The 12,099-nt window shown below is 35.3% G+C and overlaps 1 protein-coding gene across 5 annotated transcripts; it reads right to left on the reverse strand.

Moving 5' to 3' along the window:
- Window positions 1-1,005: 1,005 nt before the first annotated feature.
- LOC110612925 (clathrin interactor EPSIN 2) lies at window positions 1,006-11,861 on the reverse strand. 5 transcript variants are annotated; one of them, XM_021753785.2, is made up of 14 exons: window positions 11,703-11,861; window positions 10,741-10,837; window positions 10,456-10,507; window positions 10,218-10,297; window positions 10,058-10,136; window positions 9,716-9,799; window positions 9,467-9,612; window positions 8,823-9,194; window positions 7,813-7,854; window positions 7,626-7,718; window positions 7,351-7,556; window positions 4,135-4,349; window positions 1,948-3,100; window positions 1,006-1,847 (listed from the first exon to the last, which is right to left on the reverse strand). In XM_021753785.2, exons 2-14 carry the CDS (start codon window positions 10,773-10,775, stop codon window positions 1,399-1,401), a joined length of 3,006 nt encoding a protein of 1,001 aa, XP_021609477.1. In that variant the 5' UTR covers window positions 10,776-10,837; window positions 11,703-11,861; the 3' UTR covers window positions 1,006-1,398. The 5 variants fall into 5 exon arrangements, with proteins under 5 accessions (XP_021609477.1, XP_043811746.1, XP_021609475.1 ...); XM_043955811.1 differs by having other exon boundaries at window positions 4,135-4,352; XM_021753783.2 differs by having other exon boundaries at window positions 7,626-7,727.
- Between the last annotated feature and the right edge of the window lie 238 nt (window positions 11,862-12,099).

The raw sequence follows: 12,099 nt of genomic DNA on the forward strand, positions 1-12,099 counted from the left end.
GAGTGGAAACACGAGTTGTGGAGTTTGATGAGAATGTGGAAATAACTTGTAGTTTTATCAAAGGTTAAATTTGGGAATGGGAAGATGACGATGGAGATGATTGCATGTTTCTTCTTCTTCCTTTGTGAACGCAGTAACCACTTGATTTCCTCAACCTAGATTTTAATTTCGTTGTTTCTTTCAGAAATTGGATTTTAATTTGTTGGTATTGTGCAATATGAAGAGAGAAAACTGAAAATTAGATTGGATAAATTGCAAATTGGTGATTTCACTTGTGACAGCAATCCGGTCGGTGATGAATTGGAGAGCTCTGGGACATTCATGGATTGGATGAGGAATGGGAAGGATAAAGAGGACGCTGGTACAAATATTGTGAAGGGGACATAATTGGTTTTTCCGCTTTGTTAAGAAAATTTAACAGGACTAAGTTCTATTATTTATAGATAATGGAGAATATTTTAATTGATCTTAATAATAATAATTTTGCTTTAATACTACTCTTTAAAGTTATAAAAATATATATTTTTTTTAAAAAAATATTTTTCATTTACCAATTTTTATTAAATCTCTAATGCATTTTCCAAATCTCAAACGTTAGAGTGCAGTACTCTTAAAGCTATAAAAATATTTTTTTAGAAAAATATTTTTCATTTATCAATTTTTACCAAATCTCTAATGGGATTGCCAAGTCTCAAACATTAGAGGACAGTGCACTTTAATTGATAGAAACAAAAAAACTAAACAAGACCATTTTAAATGATAGAAACAAAATAACAAAACAAATGTCTTGTTAATTACTTCTTGGAAAGTGAAATAAGAAATAACTTAATTTAGTTGGGAGAAGTAACTTCTCCAAAATATTTTCAACTTTCCAAGAAGTCTAGCGAAAATGCTAACTAAACAGACACAATTTTAACACTTCTTGAAGTTTCCTAATTAAATCAACTCCAACCAAATAAGGCCAAAATGAGACTTGAAAAGTGTACTGATTCCAGAAACCGGAGCTCGCAACAAACAAATGAATTTTCAGATTCAAGCACAGTTACATATCTGCCAAATTACAAGAAAAAGAAAAATCATGTCTAAGTGAAAAATTGAGTAACCTCACCATATTACAAAATCACAACAGCTGAAATCAGCAATGTACCTAAACTGACTCTTCTCACCAAAAAATGAATGATATTGCAACCGAATCTGCTAGTGCGATACAAGCGGATGAATACACATCAAGAAACATGTCGAAATCTTACAACTAGGACCCAAATACATCCTTAGACTGTATACGATATTTACTACGATGTTCAATTGTAACATTGGGTGATATGCCATCTCTCCTCTTTTTTCATCAGGAAGATGGCTGGTATTGATTACACTTCAACATAACAAAGCTGCTAAATCTCACCTAAATCCTCCACCGTATGGCTGTTGAGTATAACCACCTGCGCCCATCATGGGGTTATAACCACCGGGCATGGCTGATCCTGGAGGTTGCATGTGACCACCTTGCCCCATCCCCATTCCCATAGGTCGGTTCATGTTCATGTTCACGCCCACACCCATCCCCATTCCCATGGGCTGACCTACGCCTCCATAAACTCCCATGCCTGGAGCTCCACCCATTCCCATATTCATGCCTGAAGCCATTCCCATGCCAGGATTCATCATGGGATTTACTGAAGCCCTAAGAGCACCTGCACCTGCTCGGCCCATGCCAGAACCAGATCCCATAGCTTTACCCATTGTGACAGTAGATGTAACAGCAGCTGTTGTTGGTTTTTCCATTCTCTTTTCCTTGCGATTGATGGCATCAAAATCAATCCCAATGTCAGCCAAAGGATTGATTTTAGCTGTATATTGCAAAGGACATGGTGTTATATATCAATTCATAATCAAAAGAACTTTTTCACACACACACACACACACACACACATTCTGTCAAGAACTCACATCCAGAGATGTTCAAGTTGACCAGCCCTCTGTTCAGTGTATCCGCCCAAACTGTTGACTTGGTCTCAAATTTGTCCTTTGATGATTGTGCAAGCAATCCCGTTGAAGATGGAAGAGCTGGCTGAGAAGCCATCACAGCGTTTGAACCTAGGGAAAATAAGTCACTATTATGTTGAGCAGCAGATCCACTTGGAGCTTGATAGCCAACTTGTGAAACAACAGGGGCAGCAAACCCTTGTTGCATAAGGTTTCCGTTGTTAAACTGTGGAGTTGGTCCTGTTGTTTGTTGTGCAACTTGTGAGCCAACTGGGGCAGCAGAGCCCTGATGTTGGAGGAAGTTACCATCATTAAACCGTGGAGTTGGTCCAGCTGCATGGTTAGCAGCTTGTGAGACAGCCAGGGAAGCAGAGCCCTGATGTGGGAGAAAGTTTGCATTGTTGAACTGTGGAGTTGGCCCACTTGAAGTATGGTGAGCAACTTGGGCAGCAGGGAGAAAGTTTCCATTGTTATACTGCGGAGTTGGTCCATCTGAAGGATGGTGAGAACCGGATGAGACACCTGGGCCTACAGAACTTTGCTGTGAAAGCAAATTTCCATTGTTAAATTGTGTCCCGGGTCCAGCTGGAGTTTGTGGAGCCATGTTTGAGGGGAAAGGAGCTGTAGATCCTCCAGGTGGGAGGAAGTTCCCACTGTTGAATTGTGCAGGGTGAGGACCCACATTTGGAGCTACTAGTGCCACAGATCCTGCCTGTGAATTGTAGCTTCCATAAATATTAGCACTTGGTTCTCCAGGTTGAACAACCACAGCTGAGAAACCTGGCTGAGTAGGTCCAGCAGGCGAAGGACCAGATGGTGGGAGGATGTCCGCCAGAATATCAGTTTCCTGGTGTGAAGTTGGAAGTTCCTGAGGCATAAACTGTGAGTTTGTTGAGGCTGGCTGAACAGTCACTGCTGAATAAGTCATGCCAGAGGACGTGTCTCCAAAGTCAAAGTTATTCAATGTGCCTTGTGGCACTGTTGGGGGCATTTCAGCATTTTGAGTCACAGTAGGCATGAAAGTGGCTGCGGAGACAGAAGCCTGTTGAGCTGACATAGGATCATTAGCAGATGGAATAGCCTTAAACGGATTGTCACCAAATGGATCTTCAAAAGGCTGCAACAGCATAGATTTTGTAGTCATAACTGTTAAATTTTTTAAAACCAAAATAATAACTAGTTATATTAGACGGGCTACATTTCACCTATGGTTATCAGACGCAGTAATGATTTCAGCAACTCAATTTGTATGACAAAGTCACTTAGTCTTGATTTTGTTTCAATAAAGGTCAAATGTATCACTAGATTTTGATAGAATTTCAATATGATTTTTAATTGATAACTGAGCAAAAGTTTTACAATATGGTTTCAATCAAGAGAGGCTTATTCTATTTGGTTCATAAATTTTCTTACTTTTTCTTTCCTTCTAAAAGCCACTAAAACTCTACAGAAAAAAAAAATTCAACATTAATCTTATTGAGACAAAATTATAGTTGAAAGATTTTACTAATACAAAATAATGTTCATGTGTCATAATGGATTTCACTCTCAATTTCAAAACCATGGGTGAAATTAAGCCTAAAAAAATGCAAGTCAAAATTAGAGTTAGAAGACAGAATAGAGTTTCTACATAAACTTCCTCAGCACATAAAAGACTGGCAATATGATCAGCTGATATAACATCGACAAGTAGATATACAAACAACATTGCTATCATTTTTCTATTATTACTATGTGTCCATCAGAAATTAGAAGTGTTATGTCCAACAGTGGTATTCAAGTAATCATGTCTTGTTTGTACATCCACAAAAATGAATGACATTCCATAATTTAAATGAACTTCTATAACAACTAGGACACATTCACTGCAATAATTTTTTTCACATGTATTAAGCCACCCTGACTCAGACCACTTATTGTAGGACTAATCCTATTTCAATTTGCATTCCAAAAAAAAAAAAGAAAAAAAAAAGAGAGAGAGAAAAGAAAAAGAAACTTCCAATATTTCTGAATATGACAACTGAACTTATGCAAGTACATGTACAAAAGAGAAATTCTCAGGGTCTTCCTGTTACAATCAAATCCCATAGAAAGGTTCCGTTAAAGATATATGAATTTAAAACATAATTGGAGTTAAAATATTGTGCTCACCTGATTCATAACACTAGATGCTGGCTGTGTTGCAACAAACATGGATTCTGAAAAGTTTGGCTGGGCATCAGCTTCAGAGGTTGTAGTTGCAGAGGCCACTGGCATAATGGCCAACGGGTTAGCAGTAAATGAATCTGACAGGGAACCAAGTAGATCAATTTCAGCATTGTTTGAGGTAGTGGCAACAGCAGGAGCAGCTGTGTGGATGGGACCAGCTGTTATTTAAAAAAATAAACAAAAAGATGTGAATTCCCACTTAATTTTAGCAAGACTCAATATCAAACAAAGCCAACTTGTATTACTTAAAACCAATTTTCCCACGACAAACATCAAATACCACCCTCTCAAAACACTTCATACTCCAGGAAAGCTTTCCAGTTATTCTTCCCTACTAATCCCAATCCCTGCACCTACCTGTCAGGGAAATGATACCCAGTTCGGGTTCCAATCTAAACCTTGGTGCACGTTAGTTTTGCTGTAGAACAAGAATGTTAAAATGATCTCTATAAACTTTCCTTGCTGTAAGAAACATGTACCTAAGAATTTTCTGGTGACAAGTAATTTACGCAGGACTTACCATATGACAAGGAAAGAAAAGCAAAGCTAGAGCTCTTTTGGCACTCATGCTGTTTTTTTCTTTGGTTCAATATGTGAACATATATATTTTTTGTTACTTAATGTCTTAAATCCACACACAGAGAAAAAGATCCAAAAACGATAAAACCATAAAAAGCAATATTTAATTCTTTCATCAACTTATTTTTCACATAGACCATTCTTTATGATTAAAAGACAACAAAAAACATAGAAATTAAAAATTAAAAGAAAAAACCATGGACACCAATAAGCCCTTAGCAAACCAAGTGCTAAGTAGATAACAGTTACGATTTGTCTTATCTCAGTCACTTGTTATTCCTAGATACACAAGTTCAAAGAATAAACAAACAAATAACTAAAGCAATTAAGCAATCACATGAAAGAAATCTGATTCTTCTAAGTGTAGCGCGGTGTTTAATGAAGAAACTGTAACTAAAGCAGGTTATAGTCGCTCCTCAACGTTTAAAATTTATAGTTCCTCAAGCAAACCAATATAACCAAAAGGAACAGGTTATCATAAAAAAGAGCGCCGGTTACAAGGTCTCAGGAACTCAAAAGTACTTCTAACACTTTCTGTTTTAAGCTACTGGTTTGTCCCAAGGATATAAGGATCCCATCAAAAAGGCATTTCCAGTGCATGTCATTTAAGCCACAGTTGGTGATAATGACTAAATTTCATATTTTTGACACAAATGCTTCTAAAGATTTTACACAAGGATGTGACTTCATAAACATGATTTTGAAGTTGCAGTATCAGACATATATCAAGAACTACAAAAGAACTTTGTAAATTTAACTGTTAAAAACTTTTTTCCCAACATAGATGAATCTAAGATAGCATAAAGAACAATATTTGTGAATGTAAATGCAATATCAAAAAAACAGAAGTTTTTTTGTTACTAAACTTCAGTTAGCCATTTCATTTTTGAAAATTGATTTTATATACAATGCATTCATCATGGCCTAAATTACCAAGATCCTGAAAAGCCAACTCCAGTGAGCAATCTCACCTGAAATGCTAGATGAGTACCATTTCAGGTTTACAGTGTAGGCTGCTCACTGAAGTCTTACTAATGTTGGCCATCATAAATTCTTTGTAGACAACATAGTTATTAAAGGTGCAATGCACAGTAAGGCACAAAAAAAAAAAAAGAATCCTGAAGCTTAGGCACAAGGCATGTACCTTTGAGAGTGAGGCACAAAAGAAACAGAATTTGCTAGAAAATTCAAAATTATCCTAACACATTTATACAATTGTTACTGTAGTAAAAAATCCTTTAAGATTTAACAAGCCTGTGTTCCATATATGACCTCTTCTGGAATTCAATTTTCAAATTAATAAAATCCAACTTCTCTACCGAGGCAAAGGACAAATAACATAAAGACAGAAGTATTAGATTTGATATCTGAGAGAAATGAAAAAGTAAGGCTTATACCTATGTCATTAAAGTAAAGCAAAACAGTATTCAAGGAATCCTAGAATTCAAGAAACAAAACCGGGGAAAAAAAAAAAGAAAAATGAAATAAATGGGTAACCAATAAAGGACAAAAGACAGGAAGAGTAGAGAAGAAAACAGAGAGAGGGGCTCAGGAAAATTAAAATATAAAAATAACATCCTAATTGAAGACTAGAGAAGATTGAAGAGATTAAGAGAGAGGAGATTGGTTAAAGGAACCACAGACAACATAATTGGAGCACCCTCTTCTTCCCTTCTTTCTTACAATTTATTCCTTGCTGTCATTTTTTTGTTGTAGTTGTTTTGAATTTAATAGGGTGCACAATGTAAGACTCAACCTTACATCAATTTCCAGATTAATAACACCAAACAAACAAAAAACAAAAGGTGGCAGTCAAAATATGACATAAATATGCCTTGGTTGCACCTCACACCTTGCATGCCTTAGCCACCTGACAAAATACAGTAAATATACTAGATCTAGTGCCAGTTGAGACCTGAACTTGAGGCGGAGTCTCCAAGTATAGCTAAACAACTAATATTTAATGAAGAAAATGGGACAAATTGGAGGTCAATGGCCGAGGTTATATTGCTTTAAAGTTTGATAACCAGTGATATATATTACACAAAGCAACATTGTCATAATTGTAGACATTATGTTTGGGTAATTGAATTCCTCTATGATTTGTCCACTCAAGTGTCAAACACAGGCAAATGGAATGAAATATCAACGATATCGTAATGGATCAGCTATGCCAGTTTCCTAATCAAGTCATAGCTTCAACGAAATCTTTAGTATATCCACATATGATGCAAATGAGTTACCAAAAGGGCAAAAGAGTTCCATATGAATCAACACCTAAAGGCTGAAAGATACACTCACACGAGTAGGTAGAATACAGTTTTTATTGCATCCAAAATGCACTTTTATTGTCCATGCAAGTAGCATAGAAACTCTCATATCAAGACATAAAATTATCACATAATCACATCGATTATCATATCAAATAGATTTGCTCAAAATGGATGATAACAAACATGTCAGCACTCTTGCTAAACACATCTTAACAAGTGAACTAAGATACTAATGATGATCAGGAACAAGATGCAATCACTGAAACACTAAAATATTGGCATTACACAACTTCACAAGTCTTTGTACCTGAAACAGGACTACGTGGATCAAATTCATCAGCCACCTCGACTTCCTGGCCTGCAGGAGTTACAGTTGCAGTCAAAATGGTAGTTGCTTGAGTTGGATTATTGCTTGCAGATGGAGAAGCAGCTTTGGCTGCAGGTGGAGAGGAAGCTCTTGGTGCTGCTGGAGAAGAAACTCCTGGAGCAGATGCAGCTGAAGTTTCTCCATTCCTACAAAATTCATCAAATTAAGGAACATGATGAAACATAGAATTCCACTGCATGTACAAAGTTTAATACCTTTCATTGTAACCAGGGCTCCGGGATTCACTTAATGCTTCCTGGTAACTAGGAGGAGCAATATTTTGTTCAGAAAATTTTTGCTCATGCTGCCTGGCAATACTGACACAGTCAATTTAGCCTAACACCGTTTACCAACTTAACTACAACACACCAGCAAGTTAAGAATGCATCCATTGTAACTTACCTTCCATCATGAGGTTGACCATCAACTCTGGCACCACTACCACTGCAAAAACACAAGGCAAAAAGGTAAATTATTTTTCCAAGTACTGGTATGATAATACACGTTCAACATTTGTTAACAAGAGAGAATAGAAGCTCATGGGCCAGCATATTGATATTTTGGACATCCTATTAACACACCAGTGTATTCTCCTCAAAGTCGCTCCTCTCTCACATACTGCATTGAGGCAGTCAGACTTCTTCATTGTTCATAATAACTTCTTAAAAAATATGCCTTTATTTAGTGAATAAGCTTTTATCTACTGTGTCACCTTTGTTTTTGCTGTGAACATGTTCAAATAATAACAATATTAACTTGAGCAACAAATCAACATGACATATTAATCTCCAAATTACAGCAAGCACGTGCTATAAATAATAATCAATCCTACATCTCCAACCATTAAACCCAATTTTGATCTATCACTATATTTCAGTTTGTCTAGTTATTTTTATCTAAAAATCATTCATTCTAAATGTTTTGTTTCTCATCAACTTCTTGAAACTTTCATATGCAACTCAAAAGGCTTTATAATATCATCTATATATCACTATGAGACAATCCTTCACAGAATTAAAAAATAATAATATTAATAATAAAAATAAACATTACACAGAATCAATAAATGGATGCACCAAATATCCATTTATTCCTTTAATGTAGCACCTTTTTAATGCATGAATTCATGTCAATGTAAATAGTCTCCATTTAGACTTTCTAAATAGAACATTCATTATTGTGCAATTCCATATTTGACAAGTTTCTCCCTTTCCTCAAATTATAATGAAAGAAAAGAAATGAAAAAATATTTAAAAAGTATAACAAGACACAAAAGTATTTAGCTTCTCCAAATAGCAAATATCCATCATTAAGAATCAGTAAATAGTTCAGAGTTTGCTTTTACAGTGAACTTGAATTATGAAGAGACTCATAAAAATAAATAGTTCTTTAGCAGAGAATAGTCACAATACCGAGATGAAGATTGACTATCATCATCATAACCACGGTCTCTATCAGAACTCCTGCTTCTTGAGCCATAATCATCAACGCTTTGACTTCTTCCCCGGTAATCATCGTCCCTGTATCCATCTCTACTGTAGCGTTCTTCATAATCTCTGCCATTACGATCTCCATCACGACTATACGAGTCCCCATATCTACCATATCTATCATCATCCCTGTAGTTGTATTCTCCATCTTTCCCGGAGCCATATCCATTTCTATCTTCATCCCGACTTCCATATCGGCCTTCATAACGGTCATTGTCATTTCTGTCACCATATCCTCCAGCACTTGAATAGGAACTGGGTCTATACATTCCACCAGCTGATGTGCTGCGAAACCTATAATAATTTCAACAGTTATAATCCCAAACAAAGAAATTCTCTTGGAAGTGCTATGTTTCCACTCAATTATATCCTTTTGTACTTTACAGAAGAAAAAATGTTGTAAAACACACTATAATGCATTACGAATCAAATTTCAAATGCCATATAGAGCAGAATTAAGCAACTGTGTTGGTGGTGCAAGCAACCAATAAAAGGAATTCAAAAGAAAATAAGACAAGAGAAATAAACATGAAAGTTTTAGGTCAACTTGGTTCAAGCAAACTCACTTGTCCCGGTTAGCAGCAGCCTTTTGTCTAACTTCAATTATCCTTTCTTTATCATTCACCAGGACCACAAGACTTTGAGATTTCTTCCGGACATTGCTACCTTGGTCCCTTCCACTAGAATCAATATACTGGAAATCCGACAATGTCTAAAACAGAGGAGAAGAAATAAATTATTGTGGCTAATCCAAAGTTACCAAGCATATGTACCAACAATTTAGTTCTCAAGGCATTCAAGAATAAAAAAGTTACCGATATTTGATATGCATGTTCTCTTATCTCATCTATGACACGCTCTGATCCATTGGCAACAAGATATTCCAATACGGTCAAAGCCTAAAGCCAGGCACAAGAATTCAGTTATCTGTTACAATGCAATGCTGAAAAGAGAAGTGCAGATTCCAATTATAGAATGTCAATGAAATTTTATGACATGCATCATTCCAACATAAAAGTGAATAGCTCACAACACAAATAACAAATCACCTCAAGGGGTTCACAGATAGCACAGTTAGACCATTCACATTTCACAGAAGGCAACAAATTACAAGCATATTAGACTGCCTGAAACAAAAATACAAAATCAATAAAGACCTTGTAGACATGCCGCCAGTTCTTGCCAGTATCATTTATCCGCTTCCAGATTACCGCCATGATCATCTGGTATTCATGACTGCATTGGATATTTAAAAATTAATTTATCTTTAATGCATACATATTGAAAAGTATCTGCAGAGTAATTAGTCAATCTTACTAATTTCTAGTAGCCTGTGCAATTTCTGCAAGGAGAGTTCCATGAGGACCCCAGGGCTCATTGCTAGTTGCATCAAGTATCTGAAAGGAAAAAAAGAAGAGTCAAATTTTTGTAAAAGCTCTTGCACCAAGGCACATGGTATTGCACATGAAGACAATTTAAAATCCATCTAAACAACAATAATTTCAAAATCCTCAAATGAATGGAGAACTTGCAAGAAAGTAAAAAGAAATATTACCTTCTGTTCTATTCCAGGAACTTTAAGCACCTTCTTATTAACCTCTCTTTTACTGCAACACAGTTAAGGTGAAACTATCAGACAACTAAGGTTCCATAATGCACAAACTAGTAACAAAAGCTTTGCCTAAGGTTAAACAGGTTAGAGTTTTACAACGTCCTGTACCAGTATGAATCATCCTGATACACACCTCAATTTTATTGAAAACCAGCTTCTAAAGATAAATGAGGAGATGCTAGTTATTTACCTCCCCTACGTAAATACAGAAATAAACATCATACTTACATGTCCCTAACAGTTTGATCAAAGACCTTCTTCATTGTAAGAAGCAGGGATATATATTAGCAGTGTGAATCTTCAATTCCAAGTCTCCTCTTATGCACTGTTCAAGATCGAACATAACTTATTAAATTTCTGCTATAAGAATGAGTTAAACTATGATGTAAATCAGCAGGAAAAGAAATCAAGCTACAAGAGAAACAGTCCAGTGATATACCAACAATTGCTCAACCTTCCCAAAGATTACCTTTTCAGAATCAAGTTTTCCTAAAACTAAAAGAAAAAAAAGAAGTACGGGCAAATTGCAAATGAATGTTGAGATGACAAGAAAATGAAGGAAAAGTACAAAATAGTTACAAAATCAAACCTCAACAAGAAGTAAACTAATAAAGAAATTTAACTGCAGAATAAAGTCATATGCCTGAAAACCTTGTATGAAGCTTAATAGAAGTAAAAATACAACACTATGAACATCACCTGATCCAAATAAACTGAATTCACCCCTAATTCCACATCAAATAGATACAATCCAAAAAAAGGGGGAAAAATAGAAATTAAGCAATCAAATTTTTTATGTAAGAGCAATCTGTAACAGATCAATCACCAACCCAAAAGTTAAAATCATGTTGTTTTTTCAATTAAGGTTGAATTTTCACAGAAACAAATAAAAGGAATAAACATATTGCATTCATTAAATCTAACATGAGATCCTTTATAAGGACCAAAAGAAAGAAGAGAAACAAAAACTCAAAACCCACCAACCTATGAAAGAACACTGAAGGTTCAACATCAAAAACACAATTCAAGGCGTAAATTAGAGAACCAACAACCTAGATAAATCAGAGCTGGGGTTTGGCTTCCTCCACCAAACAGCCAAGAAAAAAAAAGGCAGAAAGAGGGGAAAACAATCAATAAACTTCATACACAGTGTGAATATAGATCTGCAAAAGGAAAGAAAGAAAACAAACCCAGATCCAGTGAATCAAAATTGAAGCTGAAAAGGCAAAGCCCAGATCTGACAGTGCTGTGGTGTAATTCGGGGGCAGTGACCAGTCTGAGAAAGGGGGCTGAACAAAAATAGAAAATTTGAGAGGGATGAAAGTACTGAAAGGAATTAGAGAAGAGCGCGTAATTGCTCCTAAAATGGCTATAATAATAATAAATGATAATTAATATTATTATTAATATTAATTAATACACATCCAAATAAAAAAAAATATGGTGGATTAAATTTTTAACAAATTTATTAATTTATTTTTATTTTCAAATTAATATAATTTATAAAATTTTAAAATTTAATTTATTAGTCATTTTTATTAAAAATTATTGTTAATTTTTTAAATTTTCATATTATTTAATATTTTT

This window comes from Manihot esculenta, chromosome 4, assembly GCF_001659605.2.
Source record: "Manihot esculenta cultivar AM560-2 chromosome 4, M.esculenta_v8, whole genome shotgun sequence".
Taxonomy (NCBI): domain Eukaryota; kingdom Viridiplantae; phylum Streptophyta; class Magnoliopsida; order Malpighiales; family Euphorbiaceae; genus Manihot; species Manihot esculenta.

Excerpts from the sequence above, each read along its gene's own strand:
- LOC110612925 (XM_043955809.1), bottom strand. The coding sequence starts at position 10,775 with ATGAAGAAGGTCTTTGATCAAACTGTTAGGGACAT. Across the intron at positions 7,728-7,812 it reads GGTCAACCTCATGATGGAAG|TATTGCCAGGCAGCATGAGC; the intron begins GTAAGTTACAAT and ends TGACTGTGTCAG. Across the intron at positions 7,557-7,625 it reads AGCCCTGGTTACAATGAAAG|GAATGGAGAAACTTCAGCTG; the intron begins GTATTAAACTTT and ends TGAATTTTGTAG.